Source organism: Elephantulus edwardii, unplaced genomic scaffold, assembly GCF_000299155.1.
Source record: "Elephantulus edwardii isolate Elephantulus edwardi_28Jun2011 unplaced genomic scaffold, EleEdw1.0 scaffold00048, whole genome shotgun sequence".
NCBI lineage: Eukaryota > Metazoa > Chordata > Mammalia > Macroscelidea > Macroscelididae > Elephantulus > Elephantulus edwardii.
In genome coordinates this window covers 441,053-466,622 of record NW_006399798.1, presented here as the reverse complement: position 1 = coordinate 466,622, position 25,570 = coordinate 441,053, and the positions used below count along the sequence as shown (strand labels likewise).

Sequence of the window (25,570 nt, the reverse complement as noted above, 5' to 3'; positions counted from 1 at the left end):
CCACCTCATAGAGGGCCTTCCCTTCCTGCGCTGTCCTTCCACCCTCCCAAGCATGATGTCCTTCTCCAAGGACCGGTCTCTCCTCACAACATGTCCAAAGTATGTTAGACGGAGCCTCAGAATCCTTGCCTCCAAGGAGCCACCCGGTTTAACCCTTTCCAGGACAAATCTGTTTGTTTTCCTAGCAGTCCATGGTATTCTCAATACTCTTCTCCAGCACCACAGCTCAAAGGCATCAATTCTCCTTCTATCCTCCCTAGTCATTGTCCAGCTCTCTGATGCATAACAAGTGATTGCGAAGACCATGGCCTGTATCAGACACACCTTAGTCTCCAGAGAGACGCCATTTCTCTTCAGTACTTTGGAGAGGTCCCTAACAGCAGACTTTCCCATGGCAATGCGCCTTTTAATTTCCTGGCTGCTGATACCAAGACTGTTGACTGTGGAGCCAAGCAAGCTAAAGCTGTGTACAATCTCAATCTCTTCACCATCCATCCTGATGCTGCCAATTGGTCCAGTGGTGAGAATCTTTGTCTTCTTAACATTGAGCCTCAATCAATATTTGTCTTAGTACACCCAAAATATTCTTTCATCTCTTCTACCTTGGGCATGTTGGTGGGGCAGGCTCTGATGAGAACACTGTGCTTGGTGAAGTGAGGGTCAGTGAAAAGAGGAAGACACTCCCTGAGGTGGGCTGATCTCTCCAATAATGGGCTCAAATACACAGGATTGTGTGGACACATTTGGAGGTGCGTCTAACAACATACAAACACAGTCGGAAAGGACCACGAGGGAAGCCATAAACATTTTATTTTTGAGGCCTGTGTTCTTCAATATTTAATGCTCACTGCACACCTCACCTGACAACCCTGGATGGCATTTCCCAGGCAGAGCTGTTGCAAACATGGTGACAGTATTCTCAGAACTTGAGCTATCTTCTTCATTTACTTTCATGACTTGTAGAACATCTTGTACAAAACCCCATAGATTTACAGAAAAATAAGCATATAAACCACTTATTAATCCCAAAATGTAGTAAACAGCATAGCAAAAGCTTTATCGAGTCCATTTCTTACACACGCAGGATCGGTCAGCTGCACAGAATCTCTGTATCCATCACAGGTACCTCCACACCTATCACCGGCACCCCTGTACCCTTACAGGGACCTCGGCACCTGTCACTGTCAGGAACTGCGTCCAGACATCAGAAAGGAGATTTAGAAGGGGCCCCTCCAGCAGCGTCCGTAGCCCCGACTCATCTTGCCAACACTGCTTCAGAAGCCCCTCAGCGCCCTCATCTCACCATTATTATAAAACCAGTTATTCTGATGAGAACTCTGCTGCAGCTGTGAAAGGAGAACATTCAAAACGTGCTGCCGGGACCAGACAGTGCCACATCCCCTTCAGAGCACACGTCCTGACAGCATCATGCAGAGCGGGCGTGTGACAGCTGCAGCCTCACTGCAGCGATCCCCACAGGCACATCGCCCAGGGTGCCCACCTGCACCTAGGAGACCTTGCAGCTGCTCCTGCCACGCTTGGCAGGGCTTCGGGGGCGGGCAGGCCTGGCCTTGCGCAGCCCCCGCCGGTGTGAGGAGGCAGTGAGCGAGTAGGAGCGGCCGTGCATCATGCGGGCGTTGAGGCCGTTTGCCATGGAGAAGGATTTGAGGTGGCTTCGTAAGGCGACAGGCAGTGGGAGCTTGTCCACGAGGTGCACAGGTGTGCAGGACACCACAGCTCGGCAGCACAGCTCCTGCAGACTGGGCACTGGAGGAGGACAGACAGTCAGCTCCTGCTGTCCACACCGCCTGGGCCCTAGGCCCCACCTGGGCCCTGCTTCTCTGTCACCAAGGCCCCTCACAGCAGTGCCACCCTCACCCCAGGAGACCAGGGCTTTGCACACATACTCTGCAGTGTCCTCGCACACAGCTGACACCAAGTGCCTGGGGCTCCCATTCTGTGCACTATGCTTTTCCTGAGTTCCTGACTCTGGGTGAGCACCCAGCTCCACACCCATCCTACACAGGTGAGGGACAATAGCTCACCCCAAAATACTCAGAAAACACCCCTCAAAACCTAGACAACACCCCTAATGACCTCAGACAGTATGCCTCAATACATCAGATACCATGCAAACAGCATTAACACCCCAGACAACATCCCTAAACACCTCAGAAAGCACCCTTAAATACACCAGACACTACCCTAAACTACACCCCTCATAACACCCCTAAATACCTCAATACTTCAATATCCCTGACAATGCCTCCAAACCACCTCAAACAGCACCCATAAATATACCAGACAGCTCCCAAAACACCTCAGAAAGCACCCCAATATCTAAGATAGCACCCCTAAACACCTCAGGAAGTACTCCAAACACCTGAGACAGCACTTCCACATACCCTAGACAACAACCCTAAACACCTCAAACAGTACCTGGGCTGCCATCGGCAACTTGGCAACCCATCCCAAACTGTGAGGTTGCCTGCTGTCTCCTGTGCAGACTTCTGCCTTTCTTGTGAGGGCCCTCACAGCAGCCATGGGCAGTGGGCCCCTGGTGGGTTTTAGAGGTGGACAGTGCCCATGCCAACATCTGGCTCCACAGAACCACTGTGCTTCCCCCCACAGCCTTCAGCCCAGCTGCCTGCACCCCCTGCCCTTAGCCCACCTGCACGCTGCCTCTCAGCCCACCTGCTCGACCCCCCCTCCGCCCACCTGCCCAGCACCTGAACGCTCACCCCACCTAGCTGTCACACCCAAGCCCTCAGCCCACCTCCCAAACACCCTCAGCCCGCCTGCCCGCCCCCCACCCCAGCGCTCAGCTCACCTGCCTGGCTCCCTCGCCAACCCCGCCCTCCACGTGTCACTCTCTGCTCAGCCTTCTCAGTTCACTTGCCCGGTTCCCACTCCTCCTGCTCCTCCCTTGCATAACCCCCTAAGTTCACCTGCTCAGCCACCAGCCCCTCATGTGCCCTTCTGTCACTTCAGCCCCCTTAACACCCCCTGTCCCTGCTTCCCACAAGCCCACCCTTGCTGGGTCTCCAGAGCCGGTCCATCCCATGCCGTAGCAGCACGATCCTGGCCAGCTCCGTGAAGGACTCTGTGACATTGAAGTTGCACAAGGGGCTGACCTCAAAGAAGGTCACACCCAGGCGCTCTGCGTAGGCCCGGGCTTGCTCAGTGGGTACCTGCCGCTTGAAGGCCAAGTGCAGCCTGTTTCCCACCAGGATCCTGGGGACACCAGGGGCATGCTGGGGGCAAGAGGAAGGCAAGGGGTGGATTACTGTGGGGCTGGCATGCCTGCTCATACCTGACAGGCCACGCACTGCCCAGACACCCTCCAGCCACCCTCCAGTCAGAGCAGGGAGCCAGCAGCCAAACCGTGGGGACACACAGAACTCGGCAACAGTGTCACAGGCCGAACCTCGTCAATCTCCTTGATCCACCGATTGATTCCATCGAATGACCAGCGGTTTGTGATGTCGTAGACCAGGATCACACCCTAGGAAGAGGAGGCCACGAACGTGGACATGACTGCTGGAGGCCCCTGCCCACTGCAATCAGACACCACAGCCCCACAGCCACGCTCACTATGGCACCAAAGACATCATTTCTCGTTCTTTGTATGAGTATGAACATGTCCAGTGATGCTCATAAATGCACTGATGAACCCCAAACTTTACACTGAGGGGCACCTTCCATGCCCACTCCTTCAGTTGTTCTGGGACGTGAGCCCTGCACAAGAGTGAAGGGAGTGTTACACACACACTCCCAGTGCACATGAAGGGTGCCACATGCTATGTACATGAGTGAGCACAGCTAGACGGGCACGCACATGTAAACATGCACACTACGTGTGGGCAGGCATGCGGGGACATCCACACATGTGCAGAGACGAAAGCCATGCTTTGACATGTGCATACAATCCCACATGTGTGCATGCATCTGCACATGTGAGCACACACCCACATCCCTGAGCCTGAGAAGAGCTGGGAGCCAACACATTCCCAGCCTGGACGTCATTTGACAGGCCTGCTCACATGGCCTCACCCTCTGGCTCCCTCGGGGAGGGTCGCTGTGCACTGCCAGTGCTATTTATTCAGTTACCTGTGCACCCCGCGAGTAGGAGCGGAATATGGTACAGAATCTTCCCTGTCCCGACGTGTCCCTGGAAAAGACATTGAAGCCCATCAACAAGGCATCAGCTCCCCCCAGCTGCTCGGCACTCAGGAGCCTGGGTCCAGGCAAGGCAGTCATCCACTGTCCTTGGGGGACCAGGTGCTGTTCCAGGGGTCTCCTACAGGTGAGAGCGAGGTACAGCATGGCTCTGCTAAGTCTTTTCCTTGTTACTGTGGCTGGTGACGAGACCACCTCTGTGTCCCATGTGTGCCCATGCTTCAGCCTACCCAAGGACATAACAGCCTTGCTTACTGGGCGAGATATTGGGCCCGTAGAGTCCCCAGCCCATCCTCAGTGGAACCTCCAGGTCTAGAGTTTGTCCACATACAAGAGATCATTGCTTATGGGTCAGGAGAGGGAGTGAAAGCAGCATCCAGACAAGACAGCTTGCTGACTTCTCTCAGGTCAGTGAGAGGGTGAAGGAGTGGCAGTGTGCACCTGTTCAGGTAAGCACTGTGTGTGTGTATGTGTGTGTGTGTGCTTGTGAGCTCACAACTGCATGTGCACCTGTGCAGGTAGTCACAGCACGTGTGTGCACGTGAGCCCACAACTGTGTGCACCTGTGCAGGTAGTCACAGCACGTGTGTGCATGTGAGCACACACTGCATGTGCACCTTTGCATGTCTTACAAAATGTACACACTCGCATGCATATGAGCATGCATAAGTGCACACATATACATATATGTCTTAGGGACCTCTGGTGGTCTAGTAGTAAGAAACTGCATTACAATCCTGAAGGCATGCAGTTCAAATCCATCAGCTGTTCCATGGGAGAAAGATGAGCAGTCTCCTTTCATGCAATTAATTGCCTCTGAAAATCCACTGGAGGGTCAGCCATGAGTCGGTTCTGACTCAACGGCATAGTAACAACAATATAGTTTATAGTGTGTACGTATATTAAAATAAACACTTGCAGACGTATGTGTCTTGTGGTATGCCCATGCACATATGTGTGTTGGGGGCATGTGTGCTGACAGTACGTGTTCACATAAGTACAAATGCATGCACCTGTGAGTAAGCTTGCATCAATGTGCCCATGCGTGTGCAGGTACATGTGAGTCGCGTGTGCATATAAGCATATGCACATGTGTGTGCAATCATGGGCTCAGAGTGCTCACCTGACTGCAATGAACAGGGAGCATGTCTGGGGTCACTTACTTGGCTCCAGTGTCCAGCATGGTCCAGGCGCCTCCCAGGACACAGCAGAGAGCAGAACCAGACTCCTCACGAGCGCCTCCTAGTGGACCAGCTGGTGGATGGACACACTGGGAGTAGGGATTGAGGAGACCAGTGGAGAGGGGGCATGTGGAGCTGCTTGCAGGGGGATACCACTGAGGTCCTGCAGGTAGTGGGTGACTCTGAGTGAACCAGGAAGCCCGTTCTTACCAGAGCTGCAGCTTCACACGCCGGCCATCCAGCAGGATGGTGGTCGTCCTGTAGTCGATACCTGTAATGACATGAGAGGTCAGTGTTAGATGGACGTGGCTGCCACATATCAAACTCCGGGAGAGAAAGGGTTCCTCGGCTTTGGGATGCACAGGATGCGTGTGTGACCCCTGTCAGCATATTCTGGGTACATTCAGACTCCCGCCTGCCAGGCCATGCCCCCTGTCAGCTTGAGAGTCTCAGGTTTGCACAGGGGCTCCTCCTCCAATGCCTCCGCCCTGCTGGATGAAGGCCAGGTATCCCCTCAAAGAGACCCCAGATGCTGCTCAGGAAGGACAACGCCACGCCCCACACTTCACCCAGCAGTCAGAAGACTGGGGCTCTTCACCTTCTGCCCCGAGAGATACAAGGTCCTGGCCTCTAGGAGTGCAGAGTGGCCAGTGGTCAGCGTGTCAGTAGGGGGCTACAGCTAACCTATTAGTGTCTCCATTCCTGTTGCCCCCTCATTCTCACAGTCCTGTGGTCTCACACAAGAGCTCCAGCATATACCGTGTCCCCATGGTGTTCTCCTGGGAGTGGGACAATGGGGTGGGCACCAGGCATTATCTTAGCACTGAAACACAGACATGGTTCATCTGTGTGCGCACACATGCAGCAAGAAGGTGTGGGGGTGGGCCTGGGGAGTCGCGAGGATCTCTGAGCTGTGGAACAAGAAGGGTTGCCTGAAGCCGCATCTGTGAAGATGCAGAGCCTTGGGAAGCCCATGAGCAGTTCTTGTCTGTTCTTCAAAGCCACTGTAAGTCAGAATCCACTCATAGTAGCGGCTAAGCATTCAGCTGGTAGAACAAAGGCTGGTGGTTCAAACCCACCAGCTGCTCCACAGGAGGAAGCTAAGGCACTCACTTCCCTTCCACAAAGATGTACAGGCTCAGAGACATCATGGGCTGCTCTCCTCTGTCCTACAAGCTGCTGTGAGTCAGAGTTCAATCAATGACAATGGGTACACCATACAGAAATAAGTACATAGATAAAGATACAGTTACAGATATACAGGGAGATATAGATATAAGTACATAGTGATATAGTTCCATTTTTTAATTAATTTTTTTAAATTTTATTTTATTGTTTTTGTGTGCATGTACCATCAAATCAGATCTGACTGGTACAGGAGGAGATTGGCCCTCCTTACCCGGCAGAGCATCTGGTGGATTCGAACCGTGCACCTCTGGGATTGTAGTTGCAGTTCCTTGAGCGATATAGTTCCAGATATACAGAGAGATATAGATGTAAGTACATGGAGATACAGTTATGTACACAGGGAGATATAAGTACATAGATAGAGATACAGTTACAGACATACAGGGAGGTATAAGAACATAGAGATACAGTTACAGATATACAGGGAGATATAAATACACAGATATAATTACAGATATACAGGGAGATAATAGATATAAGTACATAGAGATACAGTTACAGATACAAAGATAGATATAGGTACATAGAGATACAGTTACAGATGTACAGGTAGACATATATATAAGTATATAGATAAAGATACAGTTAATACACACATAAATATACAGATAAAAATACAGTTACAGATATACAGGTAAATACAGGCACAAGTATATAAAGATACAGTTATAGATATACAGGTAAATATAGAAATAAAGACGTAGGTAGATAAGCCCCAGGAATAGATGGTATACCAATTGACATATTTCACCTAACAGATGCTGCCCTGGACGTGCTCACGAAGTTGTGTCATGAAATCTGGAGAACAACCACCTGGCCAACTGACTGGAAGAGATCTATATTTGTTCCCATTCCAAAGAAAGGTGACCCAACAGAGTGTGGAAACTATAGAACAATATTGTTGATTTCACATGCAAGCAAGATTCTGCTGAAGATTATCCAAAAACGACTGGAACAGCACATCAGCAGAGAACTGCCAGAAGGCCAGGCTGGGTTTAGAAGGGGTCGTGGTATTAGGGAATATTGTAGCTAATGTTAGATGGATCTTGGCCAAAAGCAGGGAATACCAGAGGAATGTATATCTGTGCTTCATTGATTATGGAAAGGCGTTTGACTGTGTGGACCATAACAAACTGTGGCTGACTCTGAGAAGAATGGGAATCCCAGAACACTTGATCGTGCTAATGTGAAACTTATACTTGAACCAAGAGACTGTTGTCAGAACAGAGCAAGGAAACACTGCATGGTTCAAAATTGGGAAGGGCGTACGCCAGGGATGTGTCCTATCTCCATACCTTTTCAACCTGTATGCAGAACAGATCATCCGGGAGGCTGGGCTCTATGAGGAGAAATGTGGCATCAGGATTGGTGGAAGATCTATCAACAATCTGTGTTAGGCAGATGACACAACCCTGCTTGTTAAAACTGAGGAGGACCTGAAATGCTTGCTGCATAGGGTCAAGGACTGCAGCCTTCAATATGGATTGAGGCTCAATGTCAAGAAGACAAAGATTCTCATCACTGGACCAATTGGCAGCATCAGGATGGATGGTGAAGAGATTGAGATTGTTCACAGTTTAGTTTGCTCGGCTCCACAATCAACATTCTTGGCACCAGCAGCCAGGAAATTAAAAGACTTATTGTGACGGGAAATTCTGCTGTTAGGGACCTCTCTAAACAGGTAGCTATGTGTATAGGTACATGTTGTTGTTGTTGTTGTGTACCATTGAGTCAGAATTGACCCATAGCTGATCCTCTAGCAGGTTTTCAGAGACAGTTAATTGCATACGAGGAGACTGCCCATCCTTCAGCCTTAGAGCAGTTGGTGGCCTTGAACCGTGTACCTTCAGGATTGTGCACAGCCTCTTGTCTCTAGGCCACCAGAGCTCTTTTTTACAGGTGTGTGTGTGTGTGTGTGTGTGTGTGTGTGTGTGTGTGTGTAAATAGACATATGTATATATGTGTGTATATGTATATATATACATATACACACACACATGTATCAATAGGGAGCTCTGGAGGCCTAGTGGTAAGAAGCTGAGCTGTAATCCCAAAGGCATGCTGTTCGAATCTACCAGTTGCGGTGGGAGAAGCATGGGTAATCTCCTCTCATGTGATTAACTGCCTCTGAAAACTCACTGGAGGGTCAGCTATGGGTTGGTTTCAACTCAATGAAACTCAACAACAGCAGCACAGATTTTTTTAAAAAAATACTGATTTTAAAAAAATACTGATTTATTTACAAAATATCCTTCCCATTTCCTTTACCCCTCCATCAAATTGAATTGTGCAACCCTATAATCAACACCTCCGCTCCACCCTTCCTCACCCTCTGCTTCCACCCTGCCCCCCAACTTGGATTCTCACACTCATTCTACAATAATGGTTTTATACAGTATTTGTCCTTGTGGGACTGAATTAGTTTGTTCAACATAATGCTCTCCAGTCTCTCCCAGGTTAGGTAGTAACTTACAAAATCATTGCTCCTGTGTGATGTGTAGTATTCCATTGTATGAATATACCATCACTTCTCAAGCCAGTCTTTTGTAGTTGGACATCTGGGCTATTTCCATGTTCTTGCAATGGAGAATGCTGCTGCTATGAACACTGGTGTATAAGTCTTCGTTTGAGCCTCAGTTCTCTTTTCTTGGGATATATTTATTCCAAGCAATGGAATAACTGGGTCATACAGAAATTCTGTGTTCAGCTTTTTTGAGGAAACACAAAACTGCCTTCCAGAGTGGTTGTACCATTTTACAATCCCACCAATAGTGTATAACAGCTCCTATCTCACCACATCCTCTCCAATATTTATTACTTGCTGTTCTGTTAAACGTTGCCACTGTTACTGGAGTGAGGTGGTATCTCATTGTGGTTTTGATTTGCATCTCTCTTATTGCCAGTGATTTGGAACATCTCTTCATGTGTCTGTTTGCCATTTGAATTATCTTCCTCTGTGTAAAGTCTTTCCACATCTTTTGCCCATTTTGTAATTGGGTTATCAGTCTTTTTCTTGTGGAGGCCCAAGAGTATTCAATAAACTTTCGTTATGAGACTCTTGTCTGAGATGGCATTGCCAAATGCTTGTTCCCAGTCAGTAAGTTTTCTTTTCACCCTGTTGGGAAAAAAATTATGCACACAGGGATTTAATCTTTAGAAGGTCATTCATCAATTTTATCCTCTTCAGATTGTACATTTCTGCCTGTATTTGGCAGTATCTTTATACTGTAGAATAGGCCTTCTAAGCTTGAGCCCAGTTTGTCTTATGAACTTATGGTTTTGGGCTTTACTCCCAAGTCTCTGAATGATCTACCTTGAGGTAATTTTTTGTGTATGGTGAGAGATGGGAATCCTGTTTTAGCTTTCTGCAGGTGGCAGTTCAGTTTTGCCAGCACCATTTGTTGAAGAGGTTGTCATTTCCCCATTTTATTTCTTTGTCGAGTATCAGTGGACCATAGACAGCTGGGTCTATTTCTGGGTTCTTACTTCTCTTCCATTGGTCTATGTGCCTGTAATTGTACCAGTACCATGCTGTTTTGGTTATTACCACTGTGTAGAAGGTTTGGTAGGTTTTGGGTTTTTTGGTTGGTTTTTGTTTTGTTTTGGTTTTTTTTCAGAAAATACTAGTTTATTTACAAAATTCTAATACATTGTTTTTCAGACCAAGTTCTTCCCATTTCCGTCACCCCCATGTGTTTTTTTTAACTTTTTAAAAAAATTTTTATTATTTTTTTTGTGCATGTACCATCAAATCAGATCTGACTGGTACAGGAGGAAATTATCCCTCCTTCTCCGGCAGGGCATCTGGTGGCTTCGTCTGACATACTTTGGAGAGGTCTTTGGAGAGGGACATCATGCTGGGTAGAATAGAGGGACAGCGCAGGAGGGGAAGACCCTCTATGAGGTGGATTGATTCAGTGACTGGGGTAATCGGGATGGGTGTGTCAGAGGCAATGAGATTGGCACAGGCTAGAGCACGGTTTAGGGCTGTTGTACATAGGGTCGCTATGAGTCACAAACAACTTGATGGCACATAACAACAACAACCTTTGGGACTGCAGTACAGCTTCTTGCCCCTAGGCCACCAGAGCTCCCCCACCCCCATGAGTTTTGAGGTCAGGGAGTACTATGTCTCCCACTTCATTTTTGTTTCTCAAAAGTGTTTTGCTTATTTGGAGTCTCTTTTCTCTCCAAATAAATTGAAAATTTCCCTTTTGATCTCCTTGAAAAATGAATTTGCTTTCTGTATCGGGATTGTGTTGAACATGTAGATTGCTTTTGGTAGGATTGTAATTTTCATGATATTGAGTCTTCTTATCCATGAACAGGGCACATTTTTCCATTTCTTTAGGTCTTTTATTGTGTCTCATAGAAATGCTCTGTAGTTTTCTTTGCACAGGTCTTTGGTGTCTCTAATTCAGTTCACTCCCAAATATCTCAGTTTGTGGTTGGCTATTGTAAATGATATTGCTTCCCTGCTTTCCTTCTCTGAGTTCTCTTGGTTACTTTAGAGAAATCTCACTGATTTTTGGATATTGATTTTATATCCTGCCACTCTACTAAATTTGCCTACTAGCTCTAACAGTTATTTTGTTGAGTCCTTAGGATTTTCTGAGTACACTATCATATGATCTGCATATAACAATAGTTTAATTATCTCTTTGATGAGCTGGATGCCTTTTATTTCCTTCTCTTGTTGTTTTGCCTTAGCAAGCACTTCCAATAAAATATTGAATAGAAGTGGTAACAGTGGGCATCCTTGTACGGTCCCTGTTCACAAGGAAAATGCTTTTAGTCTTTCTGTATTGAGAATGATATTGGCTCTTGGTTTTGCACTTTTCACTATGTTGAGGAAATTTCCTTCTATTCAAATTCTGCTGAGTGTCAATCAGGAAGGGTGTTGGGTTTTATCAAATACCTTTTCTGCATCAAATGCTTAAGATCATATGGTTCTTGTTATTTGCTGTTGTTGTTGTTGTTATGTGGCGTTGAGTCTCTTGCGACTCATAGTGACCCTATGTACAAAATCAATCCACCTCATAGAGGGCCTTCCCCTCCTGCACTGTCCCTCAGAATTCTTGCCTCCAAGGAGCTTCCTGGTATGACCCTTTCCAGGATGAATCTGTTTGTTTTCCTAGCAGTCCATGGTACCATCAATACTCTTCTCCAGCACCACAGCTCAAAGGCATCAATTCTCCTTCTATCCTCCCTAGTCATTGTCCAATTCTCTGATGCATAACAAGGTGATTGCAAAGACCATGGCATGGCCTGTATCAGATGCACCTTAGTCTCTAGAGAGATACCATTGCTCTTCAGCACTTTGGAGAGGTCCCTAACAGCAGACTCTCCCATTGCAATACATCTTTTAATTTCCTGGCTACGTAGGTGCCAAGAGTGTTGACTGTGGAGCCAAGTAAACTAAAGCTGTGAACACTCTCAATCTTTTCACCATCCATCCTCATGCTGCCAATTGGTTCAGTGGTGAGAATCTTTGTCTTCTTGACATTGAGCCTCAATCCATACTGAAGGCTGCAGTCCTTGACCCTCTGCAGCAAGCTCTTCAGGTCCTCCTCAGTTTCAGTAACCAGTGTTGTGTCATCTGCATATCACAGATTGTTGATAGATCTTCCACCAATCTTGACCCCACATTCCTCCTCATACAGCCCAGCCTTCCGGATAATCTGTTCTGCATACAGGTTGAAAAGGTATGGAGACAGGACACACGCCTGGCGTACGCCCTTCCCAATTTTGAACCATGCAGTGTTTCCTTGCTCTGTTCTGACGACTGCCTCTTATTATTATTTACTTTGTTAATATGGTGACTTATATTGATTGTTTTTCTTATGTTGAACCATCCTTGCACATCTGTTATGAATCCCACTTGGTCATGGTGAATTTTTTTTTATGTACTTTTGGATTATATTGGCTTGGATTTTGTTAAGGATTTTTGCATCTATATTCATGAGAGATACTGGACTGTAGTTTTCTTTCCTGGTAATATCTTTGCCTGGTTTTGGTATTAAGGTTATGCTTGCTTCATAGAATGACTTTGAGAGTGTTCCTTCTTTTTCAATTCTTTAAAAGTAGTTTAAGTAGAATTGGTAGAATTAAGTATAATTTGGTAGAATTCAACTGTGAAGCCATCTGGTCTAGGACTTTTCTTATGGGGAAGTCTTTTTATGACCCTTTCCTTTTCTTCTTTTGTGATGGGTCTCTTCAAGTGTTCTAAATCTGTCTGTCAATCTGAGCAGAGGGCAGTGATGGCCCGCCCCGAGTCGGGGGCCAAAGATGGCCTGCCCTGAGCAGAGTTTCAAGGAATTTGTCCATTTCCTCAAGGTTTTCATATTTATTAGAGTATAGCTTTTCATAGTATTCAGATATTATCTATTTAATTTCATCTGGTTCTGTCGTGACATCACCTCCGTCATTTCTTACCGAAGTTATCTGTGTCTTCTCTTTTTTATTTCCTTTTGTTAAGTTTGCCAGTGGTTTGTAAATTTTAACTCTTTCAAAAAACCATCTCCTGGTCTTATTGATGGTTTCAATTGTTTTTCTGTTTTCTATCTCATTGATTTCAACTCTTGTCTTGATAATTTCTTTTCTTCTAGAGGCTGTTGATAGAAAGAGAATTGATGCCTTTGAACTGTGGTGCTGGAGAAGAGTGTTAAATATACCATGGACTGCTAGAATAAATAGGTTTGTCCTGGAGAAGGTGAAGCCGGAATGCTCCTTGGAGTCAAGGATTCTGAAGCTTTGTCTGACATACTTTGGGCATGTTGTAAGGAGGGACTGGTCCTTGGAGAGGGACATCATGTTTGGCAGAGTGGAGGGGCGGCGAAGGAGAGGAAGACCTTCAATGAGATGGATCAATTCTGTGACTGGAGAGTTGGGAATAAGTGCATTTGAGACAGCGAGGTTGGCACAGGATAGATCAGCGTTTAGAGCTCTTGTACATAGGGTCGCTATGAGTCGCAAATGACTTGATAGCACATAACAACACAACAACAACATAGATAGGTACAGGTATTGCTAGGCCTGCAGGGCTGACTCATTCCCAGGCAGCAACCTACCTGCTTACAACAGCCACAGTCAATCAGCGAGCTCCACGACCACTTCCTCTGCCAAGAGATGGCCCCTTCCCATCGAGCCGTTAAAAGCCTGTTCACTCACTTCCACGACTTCCCTGACCCATCCTGCCCCTCTCCAGTCTGGGACAGTGAACCTCGTCTGAGAGCCCCAATAAAAACTCCTTTGCTTACTCTCAGTTTCTTCACCTGTTTTACAAAATGGTATAGTTAGAGATATAGATATAGATGTATTCTAAAAACTTTAAGCTTATTGTAGGAATACTTATTTTCCCTGACATGTGATTCTGAACTGAGTGCCAGGACAACTGCACACTTGGGGTTTATTTGGAACCCAATATTGGCCAGCTTCAGCCTGGCTAACCCTAGCTGGTGCAGACCCACAGCTGATACTCGGGGTATTAACTGTCTGTCAACGGTAGTGTGGTCAACCAGCTTCACTCCTGCCAGTGCCCTGGCTTCATGTTGTTGCAACTGACCACGTGTGTCCTGAGTGTTGACTCCTCCCAAAGGCCCAGGTGAGGCACACAGGTCTGACCCTACCAGGCACTCCCCTGCTCTGTATTTATTCCTCATGCATTGGCTGTGAATCTCCAGGTTTCTAAACAATGCACCATTGCGCTTCTTTTCTGCAGAGGACATTTGCAAACACTGGATCTGGTGGCAGCAGAGTGACCCCCAGGGTTAAAAGGGATCTGTCACTCTGTACTCTGGAAGGTAGTGTGGAGAATTAATCAAGCAGAAGAAAATCGAGACGACACACACTGCACGAAAGACAGAAAAGGGGTCCCTGGTGGTACTGGAGCCCCCTGAATGCAGCCCTGCCTGCGACAGGGTGACGTTACCGAAACGAGAAGCAGTACCATCTATTCTGCTGAGTTGGTCTCACTTGTGTGTAGTGTAGTCCACACCAAAATATTCCACCAAAAAGAAAACCCAGGAGCCTCTTGACTGGAGAGAGAACAGAGAAGTCTGTCTGCAAAGGATGGAATGGGACGGTCACAGAAGAGAAATTTTAACACTCCCCAAGCAGAGATAAGGACCTCCACCTCCCGGGATCTGACCACAGAAATAAGTATTAAAAGAAAGTCAAACTGGGTAATAATGAGCTAATTATCAGCCACCACAGTCTATACTGAGGTGCATGTCCTCTCAAGATGACCACTCTTGTCAAAGCAGCAGTGACTGGGCCCGTGCAGCTGGTTCTAGAAAGAAGACAACAGTAGGCAGAACCCCACTTCCACCACCTTTGTGTCCATCTCCAGTTCCTCCAGAACCAGGCATCCAGGTTACCTGAATGGGACTCATGTTGATGGTGGGCCCAGGACATTAGTCCTCGAGGTTGACATGGACATGGTGTGATGGAACTCGGAGGGACTCTCAGCTGAGGTCTGCCATGTGCAGACCTGTAATGGTGTGTGTGCTGTGGGCCATGTCTTATTTGGATCCAGGACCTTCCATCTTTCCCTAAGAACTACCCTGAAGTCTGGACACCAGGTCCAGAGCAACCATTGCTCCTTTAAGCATTCTGTTTTCTCTGAAATAGAAATTGTATTGAAGAAAGTGCTCTCACACAGCCTCTGCTCTGAGCCTCTGTGGCCAGCACCACTCCTTTTCATAGAACACCCCGTTTCTCCTCTCCTGAGTCCTGCATCACACCACAGGCGGTGTGTGTTCTCTCTGTGACGCCATCAGGTTCATGAACATGTGACCATTTGACGATGGTGATGGTGCTGTGACAGGGACAAGCTGTACTCACTGGGCCATTGCACCTGGAACCTGCTCCTCAGAGCAAAGAAGGGGGCCCTGGCTCCCACACAGCCGGCAGCTGGGAGGGCCCCTCCGCCTTGTGAGTCACAGCCACAGAGGCAGAGGAGATAATTTTAAACCTTCTGGGGAAAAGTGAAAAGTCAAATGCTGAGCTTCTCCTGACACTTGCCGCTCCGCCCGATGGGTAAGAACTCACTGATCTATTTCCAGCCCGCCACCACCTGCTTCCAGGGCACAGACAAAGGCATGTGCCCACCGAGACATAGCTCGCTTGTGTAAATAGAATCATTATTTGTGGAATCGTGACATGACCATGGTTGTCTCAGACTGTCACAGATCAAGGACTTGGGCCAGCTGGACACTGGTAGACTATGGGTTTCTGGTGGGGATGGAATGAATGCTCTGGAACTAGCATAGGCCATTCCAGGCGAGTGCACCAACACCCCTGATACTGTCCTTTAAAGGAGTGACCACCTGAAAACAGGTTCAGTGGGCTCAACAGAGCAGGACTGTGCCCTTGGAGATCATCAGGCTTTTCTGCCAAGTGTCTCTGGGTGGCAGAGAACAGTAACATCTGCCTCCGCCCCTACAGCCACACTGACCCAGAGGACCCCAGAGACACACTGATCCCCAGAAGACACTAAAGCCACACTGACCCAGGGGACCCCAGAGACACACTGACTCCCAGAAGACCCTAAAGCCAACTGACCCAGGGGACCCCAGAACTACTTTGTACCATCAACTTACTTTGGTGCTAAAAGAACCCCTTTAGCTTTACATATCAGGGTGGACAGTTCACTGTGTGCTGACAATCCTAGCTCTGTGACATGCCTTCCTTGTTCATAAAACAAAGTACCATCCCTGTCACGAATCACAGTATAAATAACCCCAGTTGATGGCACGTCATGAGCACTGTGGTTGAGTCACAGCTGGGGGAGGGTGGCTGGTTAATTATTAGCGTGGAGGAGGCTGGAAAGGAGCTCTGGGGGGTAAAGTGTAACATGTCAGGCTGCTGACTGAAAGGTCACAGGTTTGAATCCATCAGCCACTACAGATGGTCAAGCTCCTCCATCAAAGTTCAGAGGGTCAGGCCAGCAGAGGGATGTTCTAGGGGAACCAACTCGAGGACAGCTTGGAGGTGAAGCTGAATCCACACAAGTTCAAGGCAGAGTGCTTCACAGACACAACTGTCCTGGAGACCCCATGGCAGCTGAGCCTGTCCTGCAGGGTCACTGCGAGTCAACAGGAGGCTGGACCATGGCTTATAACAGCTACCAGCAAGAAAATCCAGAACATGATCATGCCACCTCTACCCAGAAACTCACAGGGACATCTCCTAACAGATTGCCATCCATGCAGGTGGTTTCAGGTGGACAGCATGCCCAGAGCCAGCCCATGCCCCCAGCAGTGCTGAGGCACCGCCTGTTTGGAGAGCCGGTCAGACTCGAAGCCAAGCATCCATACCATGCCCTCAGTCTCTCTGGTCAGCAGTTCTCAGATGAAGTCAGGTTCCACTGTCAGCATCCCATCGACGCGCATTCCTGTCTGCCCAGCCGTCACGATGCCCAGATGTGCCTTCAGCCATGTGACCACAGGATGGCAGACCCATGAAGTAGAAGCAAGTGGCAAGGCCATGACAGACTATGGTGACACTTGACACCAAGCCATGCCCATGGGAGGCTGGCAGAGTGGCCACGTGGCCCAGGAATTCACACCAGCAAGAGAACGACACAGCAAGGAGCCGGGCAGAGCTCACACACATCCTGCCGGATCTGACGTCCCTCACGCCATTTTCAAGTGTCATCTGTGAGACAGTGTGGGCGCACACTCAGCCATCAGACAGGCCACACTTCGGGTGGCTAGGACAGTCTTGGGGTGCAGCAAAGAGGAACACTCTCCAAAGGCATCCAAACCTCCCAGCTGACAGGTCCAAGGGCAGCTAGGGAAATGGCTGAGAGCATCTCGAGTGGCCACTCTTACAGTGTGACCAGGGGAGGGGGCTGTGACTCACCTCCCCTGGGCTGATTAACGTAACCCACAGGATTCTTCCCGCACACTGGCCTCGCAGTTACCAAGCTGAGCCCTGGACAGACACAGACATGAGACAGGTGTTCCCAGCAGGCAAAAACGCAAGACAAGGGTGACTCTCCTGGTCTGCAGCGACCAGGGGTGTGAGAACACAGCATTGAGCATCAGCCCTTCCACCTTCCCTCATCACAAACAAAAGAAGAGTAACAGACTATACCACAGTGAGAGGAGGGACAGTTGCAGCTGATGCCGGAAGCACACCCTTTGGAGACCAGGGAGAAGCCAGACCCTGAGGCTCTCCTCATAAGAAGAGCACGTCCTGTCTGACAGAGAACTCACCCCACGCTGGTCACACTCAGGAGACTAATGATGCTGAGGGAGCCTGTGGAAGGGTGAGGGCTGCTGGTACTTAATCTAGGGGCTGGTTACATAGGTTTGTAAACTTTGTGACAACTCATTGAATTGTGCATTGTAAGTTAACTTTCCTCCATGTATGTTCCCCTTGTCTATTGTCATCAGGTCGTATCACCCTTTGTGACAGAGATGAACTTCCCCAAAGGGTTGAAAAGCTATAATTTTTCCCTAAACTCACTGCTACATCTTTCTCCTAAAGAGCAGCTTGGAAATTTGAACGGCTGACCTTTTAGTGAGCAGTAAGTATTAAACACTGTACCATCAGGGCTCCTTTACATGCATAAAATAAATTCCCAATTCATTGTTGTCAGAACAGACTTGTGGATGAAAATTCAGTGGTTTTTTTAAGGGTATAAATCTTCATGCCTATTTGATCTATCTGCTGAGCAGATCTGAAGAAGCTGGACTGTACAAAGAAGAGTGTGTATCAGGATTGGAGGAAGATTTATAAACAGTCTGCTTTATGCACATGACACAACTTTGCTCACCAAAAGAAAGGAGAATTTGAAGTTCTTGTTGGAGAAGATCAAACACTGCAGCCTTCAATATGGATTGTATCTCAATCTTAAGAAAACAAAAATCCTTACCACCCGACAGATGGGCAACAGCAAGATAGATGGAGAAATGATTGAAGTTGAAGTTGACATTGATTTCATCTTACTTGGATTCATAGCCAACACACTTGGCACCAGTAGTCAGGAAATCAAAAGATGCACTGCGCTGGGAAAATTCTTCAAGTACCTCTCCAGAGAACTAAGGACAACAATTCTGGCCTAAAGACTAAGATGCCTGATCCAAGCCGTGGTCTTGTCGATTACTTAATATACATTTGAAGGTTGGACAATGAATAAGAATAAAAGAAGAATTGATATCTTTGAGTTGTGGTGTTGGAGAACAGTGCTGAATAGTAAAAAAAGATAAACAAGTATGTCTTGGAAAATGTGCAGCCAGAGTGCTCCTTGGAGGCAAGTAGAATACATACTTTGGGTATATTGTTAGGAGGGGTCAGTCCTTGAAAAAGGACATCACATCTGGACAGGCAGGGGGTCAGCAAAGGAAAGGAAGACCTTCAATGAGATGGTTGACTCAGTGACTCTAACGGTGGACTTGAGTGGACTGGAGATGACAAACAGGCGCAGGATGGGGCAGGATTCAGACCGATTACTTAGAGGATTGCTATGAGTGATAGCAGACTCAATAGCTCTTAAAAGCAACAATAACAGAAGTAGCACGAGAGGAGAATGCCTATCTTCCTGCCAACGGCTTCAGGTACATTCAAACCATCTTTGGGTTAGCAGCTCAACTCCTTACCAACCATGTCACCAGAACCCCCTTCTTATGGGTACAGAGAAAGGTTTACATGGGCAGGAAGATGGAGAGGAGAACAGGAAGGAGAGACAAAGAACCAAACTTGAAAGAAAAGAACCGGAAAAGTCATCCTAATTGTTTCTTGCAATGAGAAAGCTTGATAAGAAGAGGACATCAGAAGGTTTTCTAAAAAATGGAAGTGCATCAATGCTGAGTTCTACAAGCCCTGTCTAGAGTAATCTGCATTCACTGGGAAGCCACTGGACTCACCTAGTTTCCGAGATCTTAGTGGAGGTGTCACTGAACCCAAGCCCTTCAGGACATTTTTCTCAAAAACATCTTCCTTGCTTTGGGCTGCTTTGGTCAACTCAAAGATATTTCTCAGTCAGTTGACTGTTAACTAGTTACTGCTCATGGTACATTTAACTTGCAGTCTTTCATAAACAATAGGATTGTTTGGTGTGGCCTAAAAAAATGGAAATGAGTTCTTTTAGAAATAAACTTTAAAAAAAGAAACTTCTAAAAATCAAGGAACAAACTAGAGACCAAAACAAAATCATTACTGAATAAATGAATACATGCAAAAGTTACGAACAGTTTGTTAAAATAAAAATCATTCACAAAAAGAAAATATTTGAAATGATGCAGAAATGCAGAACTGAAAACAAGAAGACTGAAGCAATTTGGGAGAAGTGAATAAATATTTGAGACAAAGACGATTCAACATGGGGACAATTGGTGGCTTCCTGAGGAGGTACATGCCTGATCATTAAAGCTGATGGCTTTGGTGGCTGTGTTAGGTTCCATGGCAAAGGAGAATTAAGGCTTCAGATGGAACTGATTTAATGGGGTGATTATGAGTCTGAAGCAACTCAACAGAAATGAGTTTGGTTTTAATAAGCCATGATGGTTGGACATTCAGCTGTTTATCGGAGGGATGGTCAGTGATTTGAGTCTACCAGCTGCTATGTGCAAGAAGGATATGGCAGACCATAATTCTCTGTCCTGCAGGGTCGCTACAGACCAGAATTGACTTGACTGCTATGGGCTTAGTTTTCCTAATCCACTTGCTTTATAATAGGAAGATTATCCTAGATTATCAAAGTAGCTCAGTGTAATTACAATGGTCCTTAAAAGGAGATACAAGAAGGAGAAGAGTCAGTGGGAGGTAAGTGGTAGAGGGGGGGTTGGGAGCTGAGTTCAGGGGGGCTGGGAGCCAAGGGGTACAGGGAGTCTCAGAGCAGAGGGATGCAGAGGCCTCTAAAGCTGAAGGAGGCAAAAAACACGTTCTTTCTGGAGCCTGTAGAGAAGAAGGCAGCCCTGCCAGGTCCTAGAGGAACCAGGTGGCCTTCTGACTCTGAGAACAGCAAGATGGTGAATTTGTGATTTAAGCCACTAGACTTGTGGTAACTCTTACAACATCCATAGGAATGTAGTATAATTAGTGTCTTCAAAGTAGTGTAACACAAATAACAAAAATGCTTTAAAAACATGGCAAACTAAATGTCTCTAAAATATATATAACTATATCTGCAAAAATCACAATAAGGGTAAGATTACCCAGATGATGATTGTAACTGCTGTCAAAATTGTACACCTGTGAAAAGCTGAACTGGGAAAAAACAATCTATAAGTTATTGAACAAACTGTATCAGGCAGTCTACAAAAGATGTTCAGCTCTGATTGGGTTAGGGTTAGGCTAATGAAATCCGACACCAAAAGAAAAGAGTCTTCAGAAATTCAGGAAGAAAAGGGAAATTCCAGGCTGACTTCAGACTTCATGACAGTCCAGAGGGATGGTTGCATTGTGGAATGAGAATCACAAAGTGCTGGGGAAGTACTCTAGCACCAGAGAATCTCATACTGGCAAGACAGTCCAAGAGCAAGACAGCCCGCAAACATGCTCCAATATGACAGAGTTCAGGAGACACAGCACATGCGAGCCCTTTTTAAGATAAGAGGCAGCAGATAAGGAGGCACAGCAAAGTAAAGACTCCCAGGCGTAGCGAGTGTGACGGGACTGGTGAGCACAGCACTCCTCCAGACGGACCATCATGATGAACAGTGACAGTGCAGTCCGCAGCGAGTGTTCCAAACCCACAAACAGCAGCACAGGGGGGCAGGAGGGGAGAGGAAGGAAAGTGGCAAAGGGTCAGTGCTGGGAGCAAACAACAGTGTTTCAAATAGAAACATGTCAGTTTTCTAAAATCAGAGTTAATTCAACTTCTTCTGAGTTTGCATACTGTCTTTCTGAATCCTAAGGGGCTCGTCCAGTAGAGGGAGATGCCAAAAGGCACAACCCTGGAATTGGTTCTTTTCTGCAGTGTCTCAAGTCATCCAGACAGGCAGACAGGGACACACTGTGCAGAGTGGCTTTCAGCTGGTGGTGGCTTCAAGTGTGCAGAGAAGTGGGTTCCTTAGCACTCCCCTGCTGGTGGTCAGAGAAGTGCACCACCAGGTTCATCTGTAAGACACCTGATGTCCTCTTATTTTCCTGGAGCCTCAGGCTGACGTGAAATCCTAATTCTTGGATCCCCACATCGTCTTTCCTATTCAGGTGTGATCATCTGTCAGGGACCACATCCCAATTCACTCCGTCCTTCACTGCTCAGGTCAATTTGCATCATACTATGACCCTCCTAAATCCATATTACAGGATCTAGTCCCCTCAAGCTCCTGCTGTCTACTCTCTGGGTGAGGTTTTGCCCCAAATCATCTTAAGAATAGGTTTGAAGCACTGAACACCGATGGTCAAAGATCAGATAAGTTGTGGGATGACATCAAGGATATCATCCATGAAGAGAGCAAACAGTTACTACAAAAGATGGCAACAAAAGGGGGGGGAACCACGCCAAAATGTATGTCAGAACTGACTCTGGAAATTGTACTAGTGTCGATAAGTTTACACCAGGAAATTTGGAGGACAGCTATCAAGCTAACAGATTGGAAGAAGTCCATATTTGTTTCCATTCTCAAGAAAGGTGATCCAACAGAATGTGGAAACTACTGAACAGTATCATTAATATTGCACGCAAACAAAACACTGCTGCAGATCATTCAAAAACAGCTAGAAGAGTACATAGACAGGGAACTGTCAGAAGTTCAAACAGAACTTAGAAGAGGCCATGGCTCTAAGAATATCATTGCTGATGTCAGATGGATCCTGGCTGAAAAGAAAGAATACAAGAAGAATGTCTATTTATGCTTTACTGACTACACAAAGGCATTTGAGTGTGTGGATCGTAATAAGTTATGTTTAACATCATGAAGAATGGAAATCCCAGAGCACTTAACTATGCTCATGTGAAATCTATACCTACACAGAGCAAGGGAACACTGCATGGTTTAACATTAAGAAGGGAAGTGTTTTGGGGTTGTATTCTCTCCCTAAACCTATTCAAGCTGTATCCTGAACAAATTATTCTCTATGAAGAAAAAAATTTAAAAAAAGGAAGACTCAGGGGAGCTCTGGTGGCCTACTGGCAAGAAGCTGCACTGCAATCCCAGAGAAGCATGGTTCGAATCCACCAGATGCTCTGCCGGGAAAGGAGGGACAATCTCCTCCTGTACCAGTCAGATCTGACCTGACAGTACACAGACACACACACACACAAAATAATAATAAAAAAAATAAAGGAAAAAACATTAAAAAAAGAAAAGGTGCATATGTTAAAAAAAAAGGAAGACTCATCAATAACCTATGTTATGCAGATGACACAACCTTGTTTGCTGAAAATGAGTAGGACTTAAAACACTTGTTGCAGAAGATCAAAGAATACAGCCTTCAATATGGATTGCATCTCAATGTCAAGAAAACAAAAATTCTTACCACTGGACTAACAGGCAATATCATGATAGATGGAGAAAAGACTAAAACTGTCAACAACTTCATCTCACTTGGATCCATAATCAACACCCTGGGTCCCAGAAGTTAGGAAATCAGGAGACTTACTGCACTGGGAAAGTCTGCAGTTAGGGATCTTTCCCGAGTATTGAGGAGTAATGATGTCAGTTTGAGGACATGTGTTTGATTCAGTCCTTTCTGATCACTTGCTATGCATTTGACAATTGGACAATGAATAAGGATGATGAGTAAGAAGTGATGCCTTTCAACTGTGGTGTTAGGAAAGAGTACTGCACATCTCACAGGCTGCCAAAAGAACAAGTATGTCTTGGAGAAGGTGCAGCCAGTGTGCTTCTTGGAGGCAAAGATGGAAAAGCTCCGTCTCACACACCGTGAACACGTCACCAGGAGAGGCTATTCCTTGGAAAGGGACATCATGCTTGGAAAGACAAAAGGCCCACAAAGGAGAGGAAGACCCTCAACCAGATGGATTGACATAGTGACCGCTACAAGGGGCTCTAGTGTGTCAGGAAGTGTGGGGACGGCAAAAGATAGGATAGGTTTCTGGTCTGTTGTTCATATGGTTGGGAGAGGTTGTATTTGACTCAATGGCACCTAACAACACTAAATCCATATCTTAAAGGTCTCCACCCCCAAATACCCAAAGGCATGGATTCCTGCTCTGAGATCTTTGTCCTGGGTGCCCCCCTTCCCGCCTGTTTCCCTCACCTGTGTCAGGTTCTGGTTGGGTTGGCTTGACACTGGGAAGGCTCTGTTTGTATAAGTTCTGACTCCCTGGGCTCTGGGAACTCAGGCATCAATTGCAAACCCCGGATGCACAGAGAATGGAAAGAGAACCAGGCTCCGAGGTTCCTACCTCCAGGAGAACAGCGCCTCCTGCACTTGTAGCCTGGAAGCTATCACACAAAGCTAACTCTTCCCTGGTAAGTAAAGGAGGGTGGGAGGTGGCTGCCCTCACCATCCCTTCTGCAGTCTCTCTGGACTGCACTGCTCACTTCTTTCTCACTCCTCACCTTCTGGGGGCTCACAGGATCCTCATGCAGCTGCTGTCCATGCTCTGGGCACCTCTGCTGGCTACCGCTCCAGACCACTGCTGGGGTAAGACAGCTGGCATCCAGCTCCCATCCCTTTGCTGCCCAAGCTCTCTGCTTTCAGAGGGGGGCCCTTTCCCGACCCCTGGACACCTCCCTTTCCCAGGCCTGTCCACCAGGAGAGGAGGCCCTCAGACCAGGGGGGATGCTGGAGATGACTTGGCCCTCTTCCTCCAGAGTCCTCCTTCGCGCCCCTCCCAACCCACAGGCGGGCCTGCCATCTCTACACTCAGCTCCAAATGCTCCCACCACGACTTCGGTCCCGACTACAGCCAGGCCTCAAGACACGGCGGGCTCTGTTGGCTGCTCCATTTCCCCGCCCTGGTGCGCACAGGCCAAGCGGCTTCTCCAAAGGCGGTGCGCACAGCCCGAGCTCATCAGGCCCGCCTACGGTCCTTGCCCAGTCCTCGATGCCCTACAGCGCCATCGTTCTCAGGTCGGCCAATCCAGCAACGTACAGTCCAGCTAAGCCCGTGTTCCCGGCCTAGCGCCCCGGGCCCCGTGGCCCCGTCACAGTCCCTCGCCCGCGCTCCTGACGCTGCACCTCGAATCCTGCACACGCTCCAGGCTCCCAACCCGGTGTCCTGGTCCCTCTCCACCAGCCATTGATCTCTTACCGCTCGTCCCCAGCTCCGCACCCCGGGCCCTCGTCCCGGGGCCCAGACAGCAGGTACCTGGTCCTGCGCCCCCGGTTCAGGGTCAGTGGTTCCTCAGTCTAGTCCTTCGGCCTCCTCGTCCCTGGGCTCCTGACTCCACTCCCCAGCCCCAATCCCTTGGCTTTGGGCCTCGCGCCCAGCGCCCTCACCTCTGCTCCCTGGCTTGCTCACCTGCCGGGTGGCCATATGGGGACTCGGCAGCGCCGTCCTGCAGGCTGGCCAGGATCTCACCCTTGCCCACGTCGCTGTCGCCCACCAGCAGGAACTTGAGCAGAAAGTCGTAGGCCCGCACTGGGCTACCCAGCGCGCTCATCGTGCCGCGTTCCGCGCCCCGCGCCATGCCCGGCCCACGCGGAGCGGCCAGAGCAGCGGGACCAGGCTGTGCCCGCGCCTCCCCCGCCGGCGTTGACAGCCTGGAGCCCGGTTGCTCTCCACCATTGGTGCGCGACAGTTGCTAAGGCAGCTGTCCTCGGCTATTGGCCAGCCTGCCCTTCCATCTTGGATTCATCCCACCCCTGAGCTCTCTCCCACCCTCCCTTCCCCGTAGGAGGCTGCCGCTGTAGCCAATAGAGCGCAGGAGGCAGGGCTTAGGCGGTGCCTTTAGTGAACAAGGGGAGGGAGATGCTTCCTTTAAGCGAATGATATGTGGGAGGCGTGGTCTCAGGCGGCCATAGGGCGGGGAGGAGGCGTGGTCCCGATGGGAGTGACTGTTTTCTCAGCAGCCAATGGCAAGGCGCAGCCGGGGTGGGGGCGGAGCCGGGGCGGGTGTTTACCATCCCGCGTGGGGCGCCTGGATCAACCTCCC

General features: G+C 48.0%; 1 protein-coding gene across 1 annotated transcript; it reads right to left on the bottom strand.

Annotated features, from left to right (window-relative positions):
• Nucleotides 1–1,507: 1,507 nt before the first annotated feature.
• RAB40B (RAB40B, member RAS oncogene family) lies at nucleotides 1,508–25,128 on the bottom strand. Its single transcript, XM_006886119.1, has 6 exons — nucleotides 24,937–25,128; nucleotides 5,571–5,631; nucleotides 4,111–4,171; nucleotides 3,428–3,505; nucleotides 3,032–3,254; nucleotides 1,508–1,767 (listed from the first exon to the last, which is right to left on the bottom strand). The coding sequence occupies exons 1-6, from the start codon at nucleotides 25,103–25,105 to the stop codon at nucleotides 1,508–1,510; spliced, it is 852 nt and encodes a 283-aa protein (XP_006886181.1). The 5' UTR covers nucleotides 25,106–25,128.
• Between the last annotated feature and the right edge of the window lie 442 nt (nucleotides 25,129–25,570).